Here is a 24,872-nt window from a genome sequence, read left to right on the forward strand (position 1 = left end):
ATCGAACCCAGGTCTACATATTGATAGCACCACTGAGCTGCTTGGTCTACATTCTGTCCAATCTGTACAAAGACAAAAAATAAAAAATTGCTCTCACTTTAACAGAAAAAGTCAGAAATCACCAAAACTCACCAATGGAGCCATAGTCATGTGGGGAGGTGGGGGTCTTACCTGTGGACATATGCATGAAAATAGTTTAAATCCCCAATCCACTATACTTAATAACAAAGCACATGTATGAGCAACACTTGCATGTTATTGCTGCATACTACACAAGCAATGAAGGTGCACTGTTAGTATATTACAGTATCACCAAGTTCAGGGAAGCACAAACACATGCAAGGAGTTAATCAGAAGACTGATGCCATATGTTTTATTAAAACAAAATTACTAATGAGGCTTTTTCCAGGTTAAAACATAACAAATACAGATACTTTTTCTGAGAGACTGACAGAAACCGAATAATAAACATTTACCTCCACATTTATATTTTGATGAAAAGTGTCAATACAATAATTTAGCATATGGGTGACAAACAACCCACCACTCAAATCAAGGATCTATTAGGTGTCATATGACATGCTGTCAATATGACACGCTTTCCAACATTTCTGCTTCCAGCAGGGCAAGAGAGCAGTGTTGTTACAGTTAGGTCCTTAAGTAATTGGGCATGACGGTGTTGAAATAATAAAGTGTCAACGGAACCAACAAAATATGATGATTTTGAATACAAATCATGACTTTTACAGTCAGTTGTCTTCAGACAAGTCAGGGAATGGATACATAAACATTTCCAAATACTGAATGTGTCTTGGACTTAATTTTCATTAATATTTCAGAAATATAAACAGTGTGGTACTGTATGGGAAAACTTTCTGGAATGGTTCTCAAAGATGGAGTGACTATGCAAGAAGGAAACTAATAAAGGAAGTCACCAAGACAGCTCTGAAAGAGTTATAGGCTTCTTTGGTTGAGTAGATAAACTGTGTGCATTGCACAGCATTTGTATTGTTGCATAACCAGATATACAGATTCATAGCAGATTGACACAGAGGAGGAATTTCTTAAAAAGAAGAACTGAAATTTCAGCTACATTGTTAGAACACACATGGGAGACACAAGCCTACTTTGATCTGTTTTCTAGAAGAAAATCCTTATCTGTTCCACTCCACCCTGAAACTGTGAGTTATGGTGCAACAGTCAAAAGTAGCATTATATACAGTTTCTCCAGTCCTGGCCATAGAGGCTTACTACTCTACCAGAAATGCCTGGTGTCTTGGTGGCTTCCCTCATGAGTTTCTTTCTTGCATGGTCACTCAGTTTTGAAGAACTACGAGGTCTGTCCATAAAGTATAGGTCCCTTTTATTTTTTTCAAAAACTATATGGATTTCATTCATATGTTTTTACGTCAGACATGCTTGAACCCTCGTGCGCATGCGTGAGTTTTTCCACACCTGTCGGTGACGTCATTCGCCTGTGAGCATTCCTTGTGGGAGGAGTCGTCCAGCCCGTCGTCGGAATTCCTTTGTCTGAGAAGTTGCTGAGAGACTGGCGCTTTGTTTGATCAAAATTTTTTCTAAACCTGTGAGACATATCGAAGTGGACATGGTTCGAAAAATTAAGCTGGTTTTCAGTGAAAATTTTAACGGCTGATGAGAGATTTTGAGGTGACACTGTCGCTTTAAGGACTTCCCACAGTGCGAGACGTCGCACAGCGCTCTCAGGCGGCGTCATCAGCCTGTTCAAGCTGAAAACCTCCACATTTCAGGCTCTATTGATCCAGGACGTCGTGAGAGAACAGAGAAGTTTCAGAAGTCGTCGGTTTCAGCATTTTATCCGGATATTCCACTGTTAAAGGAGATTTTTTTAATGAAAGACATGCGGACGGGTCCGCGCGGCGGCTGCGCTCCGCCACAGGAAAAACACCTCTGTTAGAAGCCTTAAGGACAAGTTGGAACATGTCCAGCTGTTAAACAATTTCTCATATACTCACTCCACTGAAAGCCATCAAAAGCCGCCTGGATTTTACAAATGGTTATCAACACGGAGGTGTTTTTCCTGTGCCGCCGCTCCGCGTCGGCTGCGTCCCGACGCGCGGACCCGTCCGCACGTCTTTCATTAAAAAAAATCTCCTTTAACAGTGGAATATCCGGATAAAATGCTGAAACCGACTTCTTCTGAAACTTCTCTGTTCTCTCACGACGTCCTGGATCAATAGAGCCTGAAATGTGGAGGTTTTCAGCTTGAAACAGGCTGATGACGCCGCCTGAGAGCGCAGCGCGACGTCTCGCACCGTGGGAAGTCCTTAAAGCGACAGTGTCACCTCAAAATCTCTCATCAGCCGTTAAAATTTTCACTGAAAACCAGCTTAATTTTTCGAACCATGTCCACTTCGATGTGTCTCACAGGTTTAGAAAAAATTTTGATCAAACAAAGCGCCAGTCTCTCAGCAACTTCTCAGACAAAGGAATTCCGACGACGGGCTGGACGACTCCTCCCACAAGGAGTGCTCACAGGCGAATGACGTCACCGACAGGCGTGGAAAAACTCACGCATGCGCACGAGGGTTCATGCATGTCTGACATAAAAACATATGAATGAAATCCATATAGTTTTTGAAAAAAATAAAAAGGACCTATACTTTATGGACAGCCCTCGTACATACTCTGGACAGAGCTACCATACATTCCCTTATTGTTTGTATTCCTTAATGATTTCTGTTAATACCAGATATATTCAGTGGCTTAGAAATGTTCATGTGTCCATCCTCTGACTTCTTTAAAGTAAACTAGCTGCAAAATCTATGACTTGTATTAAAAATAAACATTATATTTAGTTTAGTCAATTCCTTATGGGCTCTGAAAATGAAGGCACTGTGTAAAAAAAATGTCTGTAATTCCTAAATGGTCAATGTGATACTTGAGATAAATCTACTGTACTGAAGTTGAAAATGTACACTGCAAACACATCTTAACTGTTTCATTTGGTGCTGTACAGAGGCAAATTACGAAAATGTCATTGTCCAGTTACTTATGGCCCTGAATGAACATACAGTGCATGTGCAGACCAGTAATGCAACGGGCAATAGCAGTATGTGCACAAAAATGAGATGACAGTATTATTATACCATCTCCATTCTTCCCAAGCAGAGATGCTGAACCACACATTAGCATGAGGGAGAGAAGAGCATAAGAATCATTCAGTATACAGATGGGAATGATGGATTCCACATAAAATGTTCAACCTTCAAAACAGCAGAATGCGAGGTCTGTTTCAGTTTATGATGGACTTCCGAACAGAATCCATTACACCCCTGCAGCCAACAATGAATCAAATACTCGCAGGATGAATGCAAACAATATCACCTTGATTTCAGTCCTGGTCAGTACTGTGAAAGGTATATTAGAATAGGTTAGTCCACCCCCCAAAATATATTTAAAATAACTTTTTGATACTGAGATACTAATCCATACTAAAACTTAGTACTGGATTAGTTATTCATTTGCAACAGTATTGTACCAACAATGCCGGCTTTGCTTCCTCTAGTGAACACACCACACAGTGCCTCCTCAACAATATGGATACACGCAGTAACATAATTGAGCTTGGTTGTCTTTACAAGGAAGACATAAATAAGTTGCTGTCCCTCATTGCCCTGACGGAGGGACATATAAATGCTGTTCCTCTGTTCCTGATAACCTTTCATAAATTTGAGACAGGCTTATCAAATTTGCAGCAGAAATGCATCCCTTGAATGTCTAGCTCAAGTTCAGTGATGAGTGATCTTGACCAAATACTGAAGATCACACAGCCAAAACTAGTGTCTGTGTGATGAAGAATGTACTCCCAATAACTGTCCAAAGATTCATCAAATTTACAGAAAACATGCATCCCTTCAGGGTTTAGAGCTAGGCCAACTTCAAAGATGATTAACCTTGACCTAATTTTGACCAAAAATATCCACAATGCTGTACTCCCAATAGCTTTTCAAAAAAAATAACAGGTTTACCAAATTGGGAACAAGGATACATCTCCTGAAGGTCTCGGTCAAGTTCAATGATGAATGGCTTTCATCTAGTTTTGAAGGTCACAAAGCAAAATATTGTGTCCATGCTCAAACAAAACTGGACTCTCTATAAATTTCTAGGGATTTAATTTGCAGCATCCCTTGAAGATCCAGGTCAAGTTCCTACTCCCACACTCTAGCCTTCATGCCTGCTTCTGCTGCGTTTACACATAACAACGACAAGTCAAATGCCACGAAATACACATTCTTGGCTGCTGATCACGAATGTGATGATTCGGGGCAGAGGCGTCAGGTGTCCTCAGGAACTGCTGCAACCTGTTACCACACGTTACGATTAATGGCACGTGTTGCTGGAGAATTATCAGGAACCATTACGCACGGTCAAGAATAGTGTTCCGCGTTGTTGCGTGCTATTGCGTGTAACAGCGCATCGTTAAGTTCTGTCAAGTTGTGAACGAGGTGAATTGTCTCTACACACACCCATATTCATCGAACCGAATTCAGATCACTCCAGTTTTTCAGAAGAACTTTGTGACTGGATGCATATCTGGGCTCTGTGCCATGGAGTGGTGCAGAGAGGAGGAAGAGGACAGAGCCAGATGTGTGGCTTCATGCGGCTGTCATCTTGCGCATTTTCCCAAACATCAGGCACATGCAGCAGGTGGAACACCTGCAGGAGCGCGCTGAAGAGCACTGAAATTAGACTTTTAGCCAACTTGGTGTCAGCAATCAAACTGAATGCGGTGCAGCAGGGTTTAATTGTGCGCGCGCTTCTTCCTCCGCCGGACTGGAGGAGGTGCAGAGATGTCTGGCTGCACGTGTCTCCTCTCGCTCCTATGGCTCAGACTTGTTCTCCCGCTCATCGGTTACAACAGCAGGTGGAACACCTGCAGGAGCATCCTGAGGAGCTTCAGCAGGAACTGTGGAACGACACTTGGAGCCGAGTTTAATTGTGCGCACGTGACAGAAACTGATTTGTCGTGGTGCACAGTGAAATGTGACGCTGTGTTACAAGTCGTGTCAAAACTTGACAGTTTCCGTGTCACTTCGTAATAACGCGTGACAGTTTGGGCTCCAAGAACCATCACAGGAACCACTACGAACGTTGTCACGCTCTATTAAGGATCACTACTCATCAAGATGGATCAATACGCTCAAAAACATGCTCCACGAATATCAAGAATATCACGCACCAACACGCACTATTAAGAAACCTATTCAGATGCGTTAAGTCACGTTAAGAATGTCAGGAATGTGTCACGAATGACACAAAAATGACATTCGTAACGCATCTTGGTTATGTGTAAACGCACCTTTCACTCAAACTTACACATCTTTTCCAGAATTTTCCCAAACCAATAACACACACACACACACACACTTTTGTTTTGTACTACTCTTGACACCTTAAAATTGGTGTTCTCATTAATGTTATTGTTTGTACTTCTCAAATAATCAGGTTCCTTATCGAATGATTCATGGCTTCATTAAAATTGGTTGTCATGGCTGACATCTTGGAGTTCCAAAATTTGCAACCTTTGTAAATACTCATGTTCCTTGTGTCATTTCATTAGCTTTTTTTTTTTTTTTTTTTTTTTTTGGATTTGGTAAACTATACATTTTAGACAGCATTTTAAACATGTTTCCATTTTTTTTCCAAACGTTGTTATGTCGGACATCTTGGATTTCTACAAATGGAAGTGTTCAAAAACTAACTTTTCCCTTTTTGCACATCTGGTTAACCTAGGACAATAGAAGTGAATAAATAAGAATTTTGGAGGGCAAGGATCCAGAGATGTAAATTACTGAAGCTGATGAATATTAATAGTGTGTGCTGCCATTTTGGATTTTTATTGCAAATAGCTGCTGTTAATGACTTATGGGACATAGGAACCAGATGCATGTGGATGTTTTTTACTTCCTAATCAGATACAGATATTTGTAACTGTCTATTTTTTTAAAAAAAACATGTATTCAATTCTTCTTGGCATTTATAATAAAGGTTATGAACCCTTAAGCCAATACGTTTGCTGTTATTTGTTAACTGCACACCACAAAGCTGACCCACAAATAGCCAGAAGCTCAGGGTCTTGTTCATGAGTGGGGGAAGAAATTCAGGGTTTATAGAGAGAAAAAAAAAAAAAAAAAAAAAAAAACATACTCCTGACCAGGTTAGGGCCACAGACTAAATTACCACAATAATCAACTCTGAGGTTAACGTAACTCCATTTTGGAAATGGGCTTGAGCCCTCTTACTTTGCTGAAACAAAACTCAAGAGTTTCCCCTCATTCTAGGGTTAAACTCAAGTGTTTTCACTCAACCTGCTTTCTGAAACATTCTCCAGATATCAGGGACTTCAGCAGCAAATGTAGGTGCACTTTTTCAAAAATCTTTCTCCACCATGATTCCTAGAAAAATGCACAACCAAAACTTTAAACTCCTTCCTTGGGACAACACAAACAAAAGTTAAATTTAGTCCACCATTCTATTCAGTTGTATTATGTCATCTGATTTACACTGCAGGTTTTATTTTTTAAAGACATAGTGCACTGTACATACACTGTGGTAACAACGTATGATAACTGCATTACCTGTCTCTGCAGGCGACATGTCAGCAGGATTCTGAAACAACTCTCTTTTCTTTGTCATTCTGCAGAAAGCATGAGAAAAATATATGAAATGCTAATTTACACAATTACTGATGATAAATATATTCTTATAAAGCAGATCTAAACCTAAATTATTACAGAGCCAATACACATTATTAATTGAAAGTTTTATTTCTTTAGCCTTGCATGTGCTACAAACACAAAGGAGCATGATACTATCACCAAGAATGAAAAAAAAAAAAAAGTACCAAGAAGTACCCTGCACACCAATGTACGAGGGTAGGCTGAAAAGTTTTAAGGCTCCCCATGAAGGAGTAATGCATTAACTGCATTATAGTGAGCCTTAGAACTTTTCAGCCTACCCTCGTAATTATGAAACATTCAGATAGCAGTGAGCCAAATGTGTGGCTGGAGTGAATTCACTGACTTAAGAAGGTTGATGAGCCTTACCGCTTGTTTTCCAGACAGGTGATAAGCAAGGTAAGCAGGTAAAAGAACAGGAAGATACCCAAACAGAACAACATGCCCATCACATACACCTCCACTGTGGAGTAGAGAGACAGGTATAAACCAATTCACGTGCCAATAGTGCTGCAATAAATGCATAAATCCAGTAACAGAATACAGCTACCAACAGCACACAGGGAGAGGAACAACCAGTACAGCTGCAAACATTATGACACTTTTAGAAATATGTCCAATAACATGAAACCAAAGTCAAATTGTCACATTGTGGACAATAAAGTTCTCATAACGTAATGCCAACAGACACACAGACCAGAAGGCACTTCCCTATTTAACCTTTCTCAAAATTACAATGGAACTTTATCAAGTGCCACATGGTTAAATTTGTACAATTTTAACTATTTGGGGGGGGGGGGGGGGGGGGGGGGGGTAATCAATTTTATCTGAGAAACTGTGGTTTGAGTTTTGAATGATGTGAGAATGCTACTTCTAAAAATGGGACTTACAGTTGATGGCAGGAGAGACCATCACATCGAGAATCTTGGTGCGGTTGCCAGCATTGATCAACTCATCTGGATGGAGAGGATAGAAGCGCAGTGGACCACCGCATGCTTCATCTTCCGTTTTCACCACTACCACCACGTAGAAACTGTTGCTCGGAAAATCCTTTTTCTGGGTGTCAGGGAGAGATGAGAGAAGACTCAATGGATAGTCTGACCAAACACATTCAAACATATGGAAACAGGGTTACATCCTATACTACGTTATGGTAAATGTAACTAAACTGCATTCATGTTGCACGTTAATGGTCAAAGCACTTTACAGTGAGAATTTTACTATGTACTCTAGGTAAGGATATGGATCGGTTGGAGTTACATTGAGATGGGTTTTTATTCTTTTAAAGAATTACTGATGTCACTGCTTGTCTCATACTTTCAGGTAGACTGTTAAGGATTTCTTGAAGACTGACAAAGGTGCACTGTTGGTGCACTGATTTAAAGGGGAACTATGCAACATTTTTACCTTAATTTTACAGTTACAGAAAATTGTAATTGCAAAATGACCTGTAGTGTCTTGTAGCGGAAAACCATCGTTGCAACTTCAGGGACGCCAACTCTGTGTCCTTTGAATGAGAGCCTTGGGTCTCGGAAGACACACAAACTGCTTTACGGCACTCCAACACATACACGTCCCCTATCAATACACTGGCAAGCTAGCCAACAAAGGCTTTATTTCTTACATGTTCATCGTCATGTTCATCGTCTTCCTCTGTCAGAGGAAGAGAAAAAGAGCGTGTGACCACGCGAGGGGTCTCACACACACACGCACACTAGTCAGTCGGGCTAGCGTGTGAAAACCAAGAAAGCTCCCTCAGTTGGGCTTTCTTGGAATGTCGAGAGCTGAAAGATAAAGAAGCGTGCAAAACAGATGCAGACCTGGTCTTCTTGCAGCTACACTTGTAAGTATACTGACATAAACTCTGTTCTGTGTCTTGTCGCTTTCTTGACATGGCTCCATGGGTTTGCCAGCTCCGTTGAAAACAAATACACATGGACAGCAGGGAAAGCAGGAAGAGGAGAGGGCAGGCAGTGACTTTTCACAAAAGCTTTGTGACATATGTACTCCAAACTGTAGGGGGAGCTCCAGAGAGAAAAAAAGGGGGAAACAAAATAGAAAACTGACCAGAGTTGTATACTGCTGCTTTAACTGCAAAACTCAGTTCCTCCTCAATAAAGCCTTCTTCTGACTTAGCAGCAGCCTGTTCATCTAATGTGTGAAGGATCAAATCTTGAAAGAATGAATCCATTAGCATTACAACATTATACGACTCAGAAGTGTATAGTTTGCTGTAGAACAACTAAAACACATAATGATTTAGATAATCTGTCTGTAGCATGCTGAATTGATCTTTCATTTCATACATACTTATTAAGGTTTTACTGTTCTTTGTCACAGTTGATAAATAAGTATTTTCCCTACTTTTTCCTCATGTTTATATGCTTTATGTCTAGTTTTGTTCAGAACATTTCCAATCTGATGAGTTGACAAAATATTAAATTCTGATTTCAAAGTCATTCGATGCTTGAGAAAGGCAGGTAAAGAAGAGTGAGCGATTCGGCTAATTTCTGAATAGCTTACAAACGGATCTTTTGGAGCTGGGCAGAGTAAGAATTTGTCCTCTTAAATATGCCTTCAATGCCTCTCAAACTATTAAAAAGCGACATCCCAGGTGTTTGATTTTCTCTTTTAAAATTTTGATTTTGGAAGATCTAAATCTCTCTTTGGATAACATTAAAGCACCGGAGATGGTAGACTATTTAACTGAGACATACAGGGATAAAAAAACAAAAAAAAAAACAATCAATCAACTTCTGACTTAAATTTCAAATCATAAGCTGTTTCACCATGTACATTTTTACAGAAACCCTTTTGCGATCATGTCCTAGAGTTTAAAGTAAAACAAGGTGGAGACAGCTAAGAAAACAGCAAATTGTTCTCCTGCTGAACAAGATTATATTTCACTGGACTTTCGTTGGCATCGTTCAACCTTCGCGCAGCTTCATTCCTGCTGCTGGCGCTTCGTCAGGGTTTCCAAAACTGTTGAAAAATTTGAACAAATGCCACCAAAAACCTCAATTCGCCCGTATTTGGCTTTGCTGTCGTTATGGATGTTTTTTTTTATCATTTGCTTAGTTTTTGTAATGTTAGCATTTAGTATGACTTCATCTGACCAGCTGAATGTTTTCACACAGTACAGAAGCCGTTTGTGAGTGCTGCTGCCACTGCTTTCATGTATTATCAGAAAGTACAGGGCAAACTCAGCCAGTCTGCTTATTTTTTGTTTGTTTTTTTATCTGGGTGGGAGGTTGGCTTCACTGGATTCAGGCAACTTATATAGGCCAGAATTAATCTTTTATGTGGATACAATTCATTATTTTGGCACAAGAAACTGCTGAATTTGAAACAATAAAAAAGTTGTGTAATTTCCGACGGTACTTGAACGCAGCGTTAGCGGCAGTAGCAGCAATCGCCTCCTGCGTGCACTTGTTATTTTTTATTAAATATAAAAATATGTGGGTAGGAATGACAATCCAGCACTTATGTGCACGTGGCAACAGGTAGATGATTCAGATGATTATACAAGAGCTGGATCAGTGGCAGCTTGTGGAATAACTGCACATAGGGAGTCGATGCGTTCACACGGACTGATCAATTTACTGCTCTGATATATTCAATCATCTTTACACTTATTCCCCCTTTTGAGTTTTCTGTTATAAATCAATATATATGGCTTAGCAACGTAATACAGTGATACAGCAGTGACCATGGCACACCAGGGTTTTTGTTTTGTTGTTTTTTTAAATTGGAGCAAGACGGAGTGTGCAGCGTGTCTTCAGACAGTGAGGATACTGATGATGAAGGAGATGATCCCTCTTTTGTTCTGGACAAGGAACCAGAGCAGGTGGACCAACTGACGTGTGCACAGACCTCCACAGTGGGTCGGATCATGCGCTTCTGTTTGCAGTTTCTCCAGGACTCAGGCGCAATGAGCTCCGTCCCAGCGTTGAGTCCTGGAACTCAGAGATGCAGACACACACTGCTCCAGCAGTGGCTCCAGGTGCATTTTGTTTAAAGTGTCGAGATCAACGTTAGCTTCAGTTTACTTTTGTTCCTCTTTGGTCCCTTTTGCGCTCTTGGTTGACAGGCTATTCTGTGATAAAGCTTGCTCGCCCACCTTTTCTCAACGAATTGTGATTTTTTTTTTAAATTTCCCTTCGTTCAGGAATCGTCATATGCTGTGTGACCGGGCCATCAGTTATGCAGAAAAGTTAAATTAGGTAAACTTATTTTTATATGGCTCATCAATTAAACTTAGTCCAGAACTATAGTAAAACTTAGGCCCAGATTAATACTGATTTAAAACATTTTAGCTAAAATTATTATTATTACTACAAGTAGTAGTAGCAGTAGCAGTATGAAAAACATCTTTAAAAGTGGTCCTTTAATCAAGAGATGTTGTGGACGGCACGTTGTCCGCCCCCCACCAAGCGAGACATGATTGAGAGCTAAGAAGGTTTTATCAGTGTATTTATGTTATACCATCCTCAGCAAGAGATTTTAATCATATTTTGGAAGGGAAAAAAGGTTAGTGTTTGTTGTTAATATATCGCGGGTCGTATTTTTAGTTCAACCACAGTGAGGACACTCACAGACTTTGACTCAGGGCAGACTTTGAAGGAAAAATTAAAAATATGTTTGTAAAACTGCTCTTTGCTCGCTGAGTGCACCCCACTCCACGTACAGACAGGATATGACTCGCTGACAGGAGTAAAAAACAAAACAGTAGGTTTGGGTAGTGAGAACCGGATTTTTGAGAATCGTTAAGAACTGATTCAATCCACTGACATCAATAGCCTTTTTGCTTAACAATTCCCTTATCGGTCCTTTAGACTGGCTGTTGTTTTTGAGGGTGTTTGTTGGGAAAATTATGATTTCTCAATGTTGATTGCAGACCCTGCAGCGGCTCTGTAATCAACCGCTTCTGTAATGGCTCCACTTTGAAGCTTGAACCAAAGAAACGGAGCTTCCAACTACTGCTTCGTTAGTTCTCTGCTTCACTGCTTTTCAGAAACGGAAAGTCCGCTTCTTAACCCCTCTCAAAGCCATTTAAAGATATCAATCATGAGTCACTTTTGTGTGGATTAAAATCGCTAACTGGGACTCTTGTCTTGTTGCAGGCAAGAAACAAGAATTGTCCTCCTTTCCATTCGCACAGCTCCAAACGCTGTGCCGCTCTCTGCCTGACACCTCTTTTCTAAACGTTGTAATACAAACAAACTACAATCGACCAAAACATTTTTTCCTCCCAAAATGAGATGTCCTGCGTTCTTTATGAATTATGATGCTGACGTGCAGCGCAGCCAGCTGAGCTCAGCTCAGAGGCTGTAGAGTGACATTTATGCCATTAATGTCTGAATTGAAATGCTTTGGCAGATTGTTTATTTCTATTTATGTCCAGAGAATCAATAATGTCATTGATATTGATAAAATCTTATCAGTACCCATCCCTACAAAATAGAGACGTTATTCTAAAAATCGATTTTTGAACGTTTTGAATGCGGTAAATTTTATATTTTGCGTCCAAGCTTGATTCTGTGTCAGGAGGGTGTCAGCGTGTACTCTGCCTTTTGGCAACCCATTTGACGGAAATCCATCATAGCGATGGAGGACTAAATCCCTGGACATACCGTCACCAAAACAGGTGTCTGTTCTGAAATCACTAATTTCTTAATCAATGGCAGTAGTCTTTTGTTTGTAAAAAGTAATTAATATAGGAATAACTGTTATGAATTGAAGGAAGGAGTATCTTCTTGATGGTGGGTTCCATTTACACCAGACATCCGTTATTTCATGTGTGTCTAAAAAGACCTGGATTGTTTGAGCTTCTTTCGAATTGGCTGTACTTTGTGTGGTTTAAAGACTGAAAATGTGTCCATATTATGGCACAAGAACACTGGATGGTGGTAATATCTGCAATGAAAAGAGGGAACTGTTGGAGAGAATGGTGAAATTCTGTGGTCTTTCATCTTTCCTCATCCTCTTTGAATTTGAATCTATCAGCCATGTGACGCACAACTGCTCAGACAAAAGTAATGGTAGGAGCAGGCCTCAAATTATTACACCGATATGACATTTAATAAATCAGTTTACTATAAGAAGTAACTTGCATGAAAATATACCCATGCGAGTGACTGTATGTGAGACACTACCTGCACAGTAATGGCACCTTTTTTGGTCATTGTCTGATACATCCCAATGAAGGCCACATTGTTGTCAAGGTCATACACAGGGCACTAAAAAGAAATGGAGGGAGAAAGGATATAGATGAGGGAGTGTGACATACAGAAACAAAGAAACAAGATAGACAAAAGAATGAAGGGAAGACATCTGGTAAAAAAAAAACAAAAAAAAAAACATTGAAAATGTCGACTGTACCAGGATATCTTGGATGGACATGACAGAGCATGGAAAGTTCATCTCCGAGTTGACTTTGACAATCACAGTGTCCACCCCATCTGGAAAGATATACTTAAAGTACTGGGGGAAAAAGACAGAAGAAGGAAACCAGTCAATAGAAAGCACTTTGGGGAGTGGACAGCTGTGACAGAGAGCTGTTCTAGGACAAATATTTGCCTAGAATACAATATACCATTGTCACTTTTTCATGTCTTTTTTTTACTATGTCATGCTTTGCTAAAAAAAATAAAAAACAGAATACAGAATAAAAGAAAATGCTAAATTGAAGCAAATATTAAAACACTATTTTTGAACCTTAAAGCCCAGTGTCCACATGTTCCTGTCAGTTTCCAGGTGGGTTCCACACAGAAATAGGAACGCAAACGGCACCCGAAGCTGCAAAAAGGGTAAGAGGTGAAGCTGGCAGTGACCTTGCCACGCATGATACCTAGTCACAGGATGGAATATTCTGCCACCTGCTCACTGCACTGCACTTTAGGATAACAGATCGGGTACAGATCTGCGTCAATGTTTGGTACAAATCGGATGCCGTCAGCTTGCAGCAGGATTCCTGGGACGTTGCAGACGCCCAGCTAAGTTGCCACGAGCCTGCCAGTGAGCCGGTCGGGTTCCCGATGATTTCTATCTGCGTCGAAATTTTGAACCATCCAAAATTTTGTTCCCAATGATCCCAACAGTCCAGATGGTGAGCAATGTGCTCTGGGACGACCATGTACGCTTGCAGATGGATTGCGGCAGGGTTGGTGGTTATCTTATGATTTTGCCATTTTGCAATTTTTTTCTTTCAGGAAGCCAACCACAACCTAACAGGATGCATGTGGACAGGGGGTTTTAACGACTAGATGGAATAAAGGAAACAAAGTGCTATGAAAGGCTGAAAAAAACAGAAGCTCTTCTCTTTAGTTTGTGTTGAAAAGCAGAACTTAGCAAGTGACAAAAAGAAAGTTACCACATAATGCCAAAATTTGCAACAAAACCCTTTCCGTTTGTGTACTTTGTGATTTCCCGTCATGCCTCTCCATTCCTTAACCTGTCTGTCTTGCCATCTACAAATTAGTATTCTTAACATTACATATTTTATGACTTAGGTTCATTGGTGTAAAATATCACTTATTCCCTCACAAAAAAAAAAAAACCTAGTAAAGTTTTTGCACTGTGTACCTGAGGCTGGGACGGTGATGCAGTGAAGCTGAATTTCTTGTCTGTCCTGCAAACAAATGTGAAAATAAAACTTCAGATACACCAGCCATTCTGAGTCTGCTATGACAAATGTGTTCAGCTTTGTCGTCAGGCAACTGCACAGTATATGGGTCACACCACCAGGGTGGCACACACACAATTAGTGGTTAACAAAAATAAATTCACAAAATATGGCCATTTTGGCTGGTGATGTGCTATTATGTATAGCTGTATGAACTACTTACAATCAAGTTAACAGTTACATCATTTTCTGTGGAATTTGTCAGTAATTAGATCCCCCCCCCCCCCCCCCCTCCGAATCAGATCTGTGTGTGTAACACTGATCAGAAAACCAAGATAATGAAGGGTGAAATAATTCAGATTTGCTACAAGAAGAATGTTTTTTTTACACCTTGAAACAAATAGATTATCTCATGTAAAAAAGGTTATATTCTGTACCTAATTTTATGGTATGATCTCACGGGGGTTAGCGTGGTGACATCACTTCCTGGTGTCACTAGTTGCTAACTACGCTTCATTTTTGGCTAGAAATAACACCCTTCTCATATATTATGTAAAAGCTAGTGAGACAAACACAACTGAAAATGTTTTTGTAACCTGATAACACCTCTGGAAGGATTTACAAAACATTTAGCAGATGTTAGCATGGTGACATTACTTCCTGGTTTCACGAGCTGCTAACTTTGCTTCATTTTTGGCTAGAAATAACACCTCTCTCATGTATTATGTAAAAGCGAGTGACAAATAAGCACTTCCAAAACTGAAAACGCTGTTTTTGGAACCTAATAACACCTCTGAACTGTTTTACAAGACAATTTGCAGTCGTGAGCGTGCACGCTAACTTCTGCTAACGCAAAGGTAACTTCCTGTGGAGTTAAATTTGTGTCATTAATACTGCAAATGCACAGAGGGTGATCTACAAATATTCCTTGATTTGCACAACTTCTACTCTTCTCAAAAGCTCATAGATGAGCACACGCAAGGCCTCCTGCAGACGCCGTTATAACGGAAATATTGTTTTTGATTGAATGACTGATAGAGGGGCTTTACTGAACAAGTACACATTGTACGTAAGACAATAGGATCGTAATAATTAATTAAACTACTGCAAATTATAAAGAACACAATTCTCATACAGCCGAGTGTATTTTAGCATTGTGTTATATTTAAAACTTACTTTTCAAGGAAATGCCTATTTACATTAGATTATCCACTTGTTTCAAGGTGTAGAAAAACACTCTTCTGGTAGACAACCTGAATTTCTACCAGAAATACTTATTTTCCTCACTGTTAGTGAGGAAAATAAGTATTTGAACACACTGCGATTTTGAAAGTTCTCCCACTTAGAAATCATGGAGGGGTCTGAAATTTTCATCTTAGGTACATGTCCACTGTGACAGACATAATCTAAAAAAAAAACAAGAAATCCGGAAATCACAATGTATTATTTTTTAAATAATTTATTTGTATGTTACTGCTGCAAATAAGTATTTGACCCCCTACCAACCAGCAAGAATTCTGGCTCACACAGACCTGTTAATTTTTCTTTAAGAAGCCCTCTTATTCTGCACTCTTTACCTGTATTAATTGCACCTGTTTGAACTTGTTACCTGTATAAAAGACACCTGTTCACACACTCAATCAATCACACTCCAACCTGTCCACCATAGCCAAGACCAAAGAGCTGTCTAAGGACACCAGGGACAAAACTGTAGACCTGCACAAGGCTGGGATGGACTACAGGACAACAGGCAAGCAGCTTGGTAGAAGACAACAACTGTTATGATTATTTATTAGAAAGTGGAAGAAACACAAGATGACTGTCAATCTCCCTCGGTCTGGGATTCCATGCAAGATCTCACTTTGTGGGGTAAGGATGATTCTGAGAAAGCTCAGAACTACACAGGAGGACCTGGTCAATGACCTGAAGAGAGCTGGGACCACAGTCACAAAGATTACATTAGTAACACATGATGCTGTCATGGTTTATAATCCTGCAGGGCAGCAAGGTCCCCCTGCTCAAGCCAGCACATGTCCAGGCCCATTTGAAGTTCACAGTGACCATCTGGATGATCCAGAGGAGGCATGGGAGAAGGTCATGTGGTCAGATGAGACCAGAACAGAGCTTTTTGGAATCAACTCCACTTACCATGTTTAGAGGATGAAAACAACCCCAAGAAAACCATCCAAACTGTGAAGCATGGTGGTGGAAACATCATACTCTGGGGGTGCTCTTCTGCAAAGGGGACAAGATGACTACACCGTATTGAAGGGAGGATGGATGGAGTCATGTATTGCAAGATTTTGGCAAACAACATCCTTCCTTCAGTAACAGCATTGAAGATGGGTCATGGCTGGGTCTTCCAGCATGACAATGACCCCAAACACACAGCCAGGACAACTAAGGAAGGGCTCCGTAAGAAGCATTTCAAGGTCCTGGAGTGGCCTGGCCAGTCTCCAGACCTGAACAGACCTGAAAATCTTTGGAGGGAGCTGAAACTCCAAATCTGAAAGATATGGAGAAGATCTGTATGGAGGAGTGGACCAAAATCCCTGCTGTAGTGTGTGCAAACCTGGTGAAAAAGTACAGGAAATGTTTGACCTCTGTAATTGCAAACAAAGGCTACTGTACAAAATATTAACATTGATTTTCACAGGTGTTGAAATACTTATTTGCAACAGTAACATAAATAAATGATTAAAAAGAAATCATACATTGTGATTTCCGGATTTTTTTATTTTATTTTTTTAGATTATGTCTCTCACAGTGGACATGCACCTACGATGAAAATTTCAGACCCCTCCATGATTTCTAAGTGGCAGAACTTGTAAAATCACAGGGTGTTCAAATGCTTATTTTCCTCACTGTGTGTATACGAGGTCTGTTAGAAAACTATCCGACCTTTTTATTTTTTTTAAAAACTATATGGATTTGAATCATGTGCGCTTGCATCAGCCAAGCTTGAACCTTCGTGCGCATGCGTTGAGTTTTTTCAAGCCTGTAGGTTGCGTCATTCGCCTGTGGGCAGGCTTTGCGTGAGCACTGGTCCACCCCCCTCGTCGGATTTTCATTGTCAGGGAAATGGCTGAGCAATTGGAGCAGCGCTGAATCAAATTTTTCCAGAAACTGTGAGAGACAGCCAGGTGGAAACCATTTGGAAGATTCAGACGATTTTTGGTGAGGATACTCTGGGTGTCACACAGATTAAGGACCATTACAACCGAATTAAAGACGGCCCACAGCGGCAGAGGGCGCGCCGTGCTCCGAGCGGCCATCGACAGGCTGAAACGACCAGATCATTTCCAAAGTGAAGGCTGTGTTGATCAGGGACGTCGTCTGACTACCAGAGAAATTGCAGAAGAGGTGTACATCAGCACTTTTGCGGCACATTCCACTGTTACAGGAGATTTTGTAATGAAAGACGTGTGGAGGAATTCGCACGTCGGGACGGAGCCGCAATGGCGCACAACAAAAAGCACGTCCGTGTTGGAAGTCTCACAGGACAAGTTGTGACATGCCCAGCTGTTACACAATTTCTCGGATACTCACTCGACTGAAAAGCCACCGAACGCCGTCTGAATCTTCTGAATGGTTTCCAACACGGACGTGCTTTTTGTTGTGCGCCATTGCGGCTCCGTCCCAACGCGCAAATTCTTCTGCACGTCTTTCATTACAAAATCTCCTGTAACAGTGAAATGTGCTGCAAAAGTGCTGATGTCCAACTCTTCTGCAATTTCTCTGGTAGTCAGACAAAGTCCCGGATCAACACAGCCTTCACTTTGGAAATGATCTGGTCGTTTCAGCCTGTCGATGGCCGCTTGGAGCGCAGCGCGCCCTCCGCCGCTGTGGGCCGTCTTTAATCTGGTTGTAATGGTCCTTAATCTGTGTGACGCCCAGAGTATCCTCACCGAAAGCTGTCTGAATCTTCCGAATGGTTTCCACCTGGCTGTCTCTCACAGTTTCTGGAAAAATTTGATTCAGCGCTGCTCCAATCGCTCAGCCATTTCCCTGACAATGAAAATCCGATGAGGGTGGTGGACCAGTGCTCACTCAAAGCCTGCCCACAGGCGAATGACGCAACCGACAGGCGTGAAAAAACTCACGCATGTGCACGAAGGTTCAAGCTTTGCTGATGCAAGCGCACGAAGGTTCAAGCTTTGCTGATGCAAGCGCACGATTCAAATCCATATAGTTTTTTAAAAAAATAAAAAGGTCGGATAGTTTTCTAACAGACCTCATATATATATATATATATATATATATATATATATATATATATATATATATATATATATATATATATATATATATATATATATATATATATATATATATATATATATATATATATATACATACACACATACACACACACACACACACACACACACACACGTACATATACGAGGTCTGTTAGAAAAGTATCCGACCTTTTTATTTTTTGCAAAAACCTGATGGATTTGAATCACGTGTGCTTGCACGAGCCAACCTTGAACCTTCGTGCGCATGCGTAAATTTTTTCATGCCTGTCGATTGCGTCATTTGCTTGTAAGCAGCCTTTGTGTGAGGATGGGTGTAGTCTCTCTTCGGATTTTCTTTGCAAAGAAAATGGCGGAACGACTGGAGCAGCGCGACTGCATCAAATTTTGCCAGAAACTGGGCGACAGCCAGGTGGAAACCATTCAGATTATTCAGATGGTTTTCGGTGACGGTCCTATGGGCATCACAAAGATTAAGGAACGGTACAACCAGTTTAAAGACGTCCGCACAACGGTGGAGAGTGAGTCACGCTCCGGTCGGCCATCAATATGCTGAAATGACCAGATCATTTCCAAAGTGAACGCTGTGGTGATGCGGGACCGTCGTTTCGGCACATTCCACTGTGACAGAAGATTTGGCTATGAAAAGAGTTGCAGCGAAATTCGTGCCGCGAAGCAAAAGCGCCTTCGTGTTGAAGTCTCACAATAATCCGAATGGTTTCCACCTGGCTGTTGCCCATTTTCTGGCAAAATTTGATGCAGTCGTGCTGCTCCAGTTGTTCCGGCATTTTCCTTGCAAAGAAAATCCGAGAGACTCCACCCACCCTCACACAAAGGCTGCTTACAAGCAAATGACGCAATCGACAGGTGTGAAAAACTTTATGCATGCGCACGAAGGTTCAAGGTTGGCTCATGCAAGCACACGTGATTCAAATCCATCAGGTTTTTGCAAAAAATAAAAAGGTCGGATTCTTTTCTAACAGACCTCGTATATATATGTGTGTGTGTGTGTGAACCACTAATTTTAACATGGCACCTTGGTGGAGTGACCTGTAATGTGTTGAAATCGTAACCCGTAATGAAATCAAACTCACTGGAGGGTGAAGCTGTCTACACGGCTGACCCTGAGCTGGTAGTTTGTACCCAGACTAGACAGGGTAGACACATCCACAAAGAAGTACTGGGTCTCAGAAAAAGCCAGTGTCAGAGGTTGGCACAACGTCCGCCCCACGTGGGCATATAGGTATTTCCTTTGGTAGCTAGAGACAAAATGGAGGGGAATCAAATGGGGACGGAAAAAAAGAACAGAAATGTGAATGTTCTCATTCAAACTTTCTGTGTTTCGTACTTTAAAATTACATCTGCACTATCATGAACCTGACAAATGTTAAGTTTAATGATATTTATCAAAATATGTTTTCAGTTGAATAAAAGTAATATGAGCAAAGTGATGTGCAGCGGCTCGAAGCTCGCTCATGGTACAGGGAGTCCCAAACAGAAAGTGCCAAATTTTGAGTCCACAGTGAAACAGGAAATGTCAAATGTTGAACACTTCCTGGCATGTGTGGAGCTTGAGGGGAGGCCAGGGTTGCACTGGACTCCCCTGAAATCTGATTGGACATAGATGATTGATGTGATGGCCCCCTGCAGCCGTCCTAATGCGTTTGTTGTGTTTGTTGTTCATTCGGCTGCTCCCGGTTTTGTTTGAGGTCGCCACAGCGGACACAGCCAGATCCGCATTGGTAATTGGCACACGTTTTACACCGGATGCCCTTCCTGATGCAACTCCAGTTTTAAATGAAGAAACACACACAACCGCTGGTGTTCCAAAGAGGTCTCCCATCCAAGTACTAACCAGATCCTGCTCTGCTTAGCTTCTGAGGTCCTGGCCACCAGGAGGCGCTGGTGTTGTCTTCTGCCTTGGGCTATAAAAGGAGGGGCTTTCCTCTTCTCTGGGCGCTCTGCTTCTTCCTCCTCCGGATCATGGCTTGGAGAGTGGCCGTGGGCATTTGATCCTGGTTTGGTCTTTTGGCTGGTTCATCTCACTACGCCTTCCTTTTTCTTTTCTTTTGTACTTTTAATAATAAATATTTGTTATACGTTTTAAAAGCCTGTCTGCTCTCGTGTGTGCCTCACTTTTTGTTGCGGCTTTTGAGCCGGGTCGTGACATTGATATGTCACAGCACTACACATCCGGTAGAAAAGAGTTGCATTTTGAAATCAGTGAGTCACATTGACAGGTTGGTTCCTCCTGTCTAGTAGTTGGTGCTGTGTACCACAAAAACATCTAATCCACCTTAGTATAAGAAAAAAAATGCTTGCCTCAGATTTGAACTAAACGCGTCGTTTGAACCATGGACTAGTAATGACACCAAAGTTATATTGGTGAGTAAACGGCTGTATTTTATGCCAGAAATGAGGTCCAGGTTGTTAAAAGCGGCATTTCTCCTTCAATTCGGGTATATATATATATATATATATGTGTGTGTGTGTGTGTGTGTGTGTGTGTGATTTTTAAACGAGCAGGCAGCTGTTGATTAAATAACGTCTTAATTTTGCTGTCTGACTGACACACCAGTGACATGACTTTAGATAAATAAGTCTAAAGTTATCTTCCTTAAACTCAAACTGAAAGCAAATCTCTACAACTTGAAATAAATTAATTAAAAATATAAAATCCAGCTTCCTGATGAAGTCTTGGAGAGGAGGATTTTCATTAAAAAAAAAAAAAGACACCCGATAGTTCAGCTACAATTTGCCAGAAAATACATCCAAGATGCAAGCCTTGACTTGATGTTTTGGTGAAAGAAACCTTTGTATTTCTTCATAATTGATGTAAATAAAGTGCAAGACATATTCAGTGACTTGGAAATGTTCATGTTTCCATCCCCTGACTTGTCTGAAGAAAACTGACAATAAAACTAATTACTATTTACAGGTATTATCAAGTTTTAGAGATCTACTTAGAGTTTAAGGAAGATAATTTTAGAATTTTTTATTCCTTATATTTTTTGTATTTCTTGTATTTAAAATGGCATAAACAAATTAAAATGTGTGAAATACCAAGTGTTCCAATACTTTTGGAGGGCACAGTATCTGAACCTTATAATGAGTGTGAAATTATTACTGTTTTGTTTAATTTTCACTGTTGCTGCACTTTGTGTGAAATCATAGTCATATTGTATATCATACTGATATGACAATATTGAGATATGATAATTTGGCCATATTGTACAGCCCTACTAACTAGCTGAAAACTTTGAATATTAATTTACATCTACATTCTGTCTGGGGGAGCGGAGTCCCCACAGAAACTGAAAGGCAAAAAATGTTTAAAAAGTAGGAGGGTCTGGGTGGGCGGAGCACCCAGAAGCTGAAAGGCAAACAATCTTTAAAAAGGCAGGGGGTCTGGGTGGCCGGAGCCCCCCAGAAGCTGAAAGGCAAAAAATGTTTATAAAGGCGAAGGGTCTGGGTGGCCAGAGCCCCCCAAGAAGCTGAAAGGCAAAAAAAGAAAAATGCTTAAAAGATGGGGGAGCTATGCCCCCCAGAAGCTGAATGGTTTCAGCCATGCTAATGTGCCCCTGACACATTTGCTCAAAAAAAAAAAACTGTCTGAAGGACCCCAACGACATGGTGATATGCTGAAGAGCTTTACTCGTTCATGTCTGCGACTGCGACATATACATATTAGGTGATCTGGAATGGTAATTTTAAAAAGAAATGAGATGACCAAAGCAGAAAATGTACTTCCAACATGTGAATAAAATTAATTTTGCTCTCAAGAGTCTTGTTAAACTCTCGCTCACATGGAAATACAGTATTTTAACAAAGCATGTAACAAGGGCATAAGAAAAAAAAAGTTTTATAGCAGATTTCCTCATTTACAATAAGTGTGGCTTTTCCCAAAGGACTATGAGGAAGTCAAGAAAAAGGATGTGAGAGGCCAAAGTTCTTTAGTCATCTGCCGAGTCAAGGTTTGCAAAGGGACTTCAGAATCAAGACTGACCACATCACTGCAGTATTGCATAACCAAAGAAAGTACCTCAGAATGAGAGAGACAAAGGTCACACCACAAGCAGGCTATTCGCCACAAGCTAATAAACAGATGAACCACCTGATTAAATCAGGTTATAAAATATGTGCTTCTTACAGTCACTAAAATTAATGCCACAACATATGAAATCCAGAAAATGTTAGCATTTCTTCTGTCCAATATACTCAGGTCCATGAGTATTGAGATCGTGATAGTTTTTGTAAATAAAGCTGAAAGTCTACATGACATGCACATCTTGATTGCTTCATTTCAACTGCACTCCAGTAATGGACAGAGGCAGAACATTGCAAACACTGTCACTAACTGTCCAATTACTGATAGACCTGACTGTAAAAGACACATGTGACTTTGTTCTGTAAAGGGTGGCTGCAACCAACTTTATTTTCATAATTGATTAATTGATAGATTGCTTTCTTGAATAGTCAGTTACTTGTTAGGTGCATAAAATAAAAAAGGTGAAAAATGTCAATCAATGTTATCCAGAAGACAAGATGATGCCTTCACATGTCTTGTTTTGTCCACAACCCAAAATACTCAGTTTACTGCCAGGAAAGAGTAAATCAACTCGTAAAATAAAACAGAAAATATTCACACTTAAGAAATTGAAACAAAAAAATTTGGATATTTTGATTACCAGAAGTTATTGATTAATAGTCTAACAACTGCCAATTAATCACTGGAGCTCGAAAGTTTATTCAGACTGCCCCATAGCCAGGAAGGAGTTCAGAAGTGTTGTAAGGGAAAGAATCATAAGGCAGGACCGAAGCTGAGGAAGTGGGGAAAAAAAATGATAGAGCGATCAACCCAGTTTACATGAATTTCTTTGACGCTGGCTTTAATAATTGTAGGGCTACTTACAGGCCTCTGAGGATCAGCGGGACTTGGAAAGACAATACAGCTTGCTTCTGCCGTACCACAAACAGGATAGGACTCTCCAAGCCCTGGGTCATGACATCCACAGTAACACGCACGCCTTCTGTCTGAGAGCCAAAGAAAGGAAAGACGAGAAGAAAGGTCACATTTCATTATCATTATAACCTACAGGTTGTCAGAGTTTATAAGGAAACACAGATTGAACAATCCTGTATGTACCTTGTGAGAACATGTCTGAGATTCATAGAATTAAGCTCACCTTATTTCTGGAAACGGTATGATTGAAAGCATAGATGGTCTGGTTGTCACTTGTAACCTTGTCATTGTAGGTGACATCAAACTCAGCATCTTTCTGGACCACAGTTTTTCTCTCCCCCACCAGTCCACTGCCACATCCAAACTGACTCACACAGAACCAAAGCAGGGCTGCGAATCCTAACCGGGTCCAACAGCCGCCCTTGTACCGAGATTTCCAACAGCTTCTTAGAAACATTTTGTGTGACGTCTTCCAAACGGACGAGGGATATCACAATTATCCTGTATGAAAACTCCTCCCCATTCAACAACAGATAAGGAGCTGGCAACCTGTCCAACAGCAGGTGCTGACAAACATCAACGACAAGCTAAAGGCAACAGAGTGACGGCTTCCACGTCGTACCAGCAGCACCCATAACAAAGCCAAAGTGATATTTAGGAAATAAGACGACAATGGGGAGAAAGAGAGAGAGGAAAAAAAAAAATCTCAGTTTCGCTTCCCTTTTCCAACAGCAAAGGCTAGCAGCCGCTAACTAGCCACCGATCGTTAGCACTATCGGCGTCAAAGTTCGGTTCCAGTGAAGCAGTCCGCGTTTAAAAATACACCACCGTGTCGTTATTTTGTCGTCTGTCCGAGAAACACAATTGTTCCGACCTGTAGTCGCAGTCCTGAGGGATTTTTCAAGTATTTTCAAGTGCGGGGAGGTTGTGTTTACAATATGAAGAAACCTGTGACTTTAACGCCCCCACCACGCTCAGACAGCAAACACTAACCAGAGGGACGTCGTGACGTCAGGACGTACTGCGCGCTCCTCCAGCCAATGCTCCATATCAGAATGTAAATGCAGAACCAAATGCACATTTTGCAGATCTCATTTACCCTTTTTTTGCAAAATTCGAAACACATTCTCAGGCAATAAAGAACATTTTGCACTGTGATGCAGCATCTTTAAAGCATATTATTCATCACACAAGGCCAGTGGCAGCACCAAGGGGGGGCTTAAGCCCCCCCAACAATTTCGCCAATAATGTGAATAGCGACTGACATATTTGTGGATCTCAACTGCAGTTTTGCGCTTGGGCTAGAT

General features: G+C 40.9%; 1 protein-coding gene across 2 annotated transcripts in view; it reads right to left on the reverse strand.

Annotated features, from left to right (window-relative positions):
* Positions 1-24,536, reverse strand: part of sidt2 (SID1 transmembrane family, member 2) — a 74,628-nt gene extending 50,092 nt beyond the window's left edge. Inside the window, exons 1-11 of one of the 2 annotated variants that reach the window (XM_034167901.1) lie at positions 23,789-24,536; positions 23,515-23,636; positions 19,697-19,861; positions 14,304-14,349; positions 13,101-13,202; positions 12,875-12,958; positions 7,610-7,775; positions 7,089-7,182; positions 6,621-6,679; positions 3,129-3,155; positions 133-171 (exon numbers count right to left, since the gene is read on the reverse strand). In XM_034167901.1, coding sequence (XP_034023792.1) covers positions 133-171; positions 3,129-3,155; positions 6,621-6,679; positions 7,089-7,182; positions 7,610-7,775; positions 12,875-12,958; positions 13,101-13,202; positions 14,304-14,349; positions 19,697-19,861; positions 23,515-23,636; positions 23,789-24,022 — 1,138 coding nt within the window. In that variant the 5' untranslated portion in view covers positions 24,023-24,536. The remainder of the gene's footprint in view (positions 1-132; positions 172-3,128; positions 3,156-6,620; positions 6,680-7,088; positions 7,183-7,609; positions 7,776-12,874; positions 12,959-13,100; positions 13,203-14,303; positions 14,350-19,696; positions 19,862-23,514; positions 23,637-23,788) is intronic. The other variant, XM_034167902.1, reaches the window with a different exon arrangement.
* Positions 24,537-24,872: the final 336 nt, after the last annotated feature.

This window comes from Thalassophryne amazonica, chromosome 4 (genome assembly GCF_902500255.1).
Source record: "Thalassophryne amazonica chromosome 4, fThaAma1.1, whole genome shotgun sequence".
NCBI classification, from domain to species: Eukaryota; Metazoa; Chordata; class Actinopteri; order Batrachoidiformes; family Batrachoididae; genus Thalassophryne; species Thalassophryne amazonica.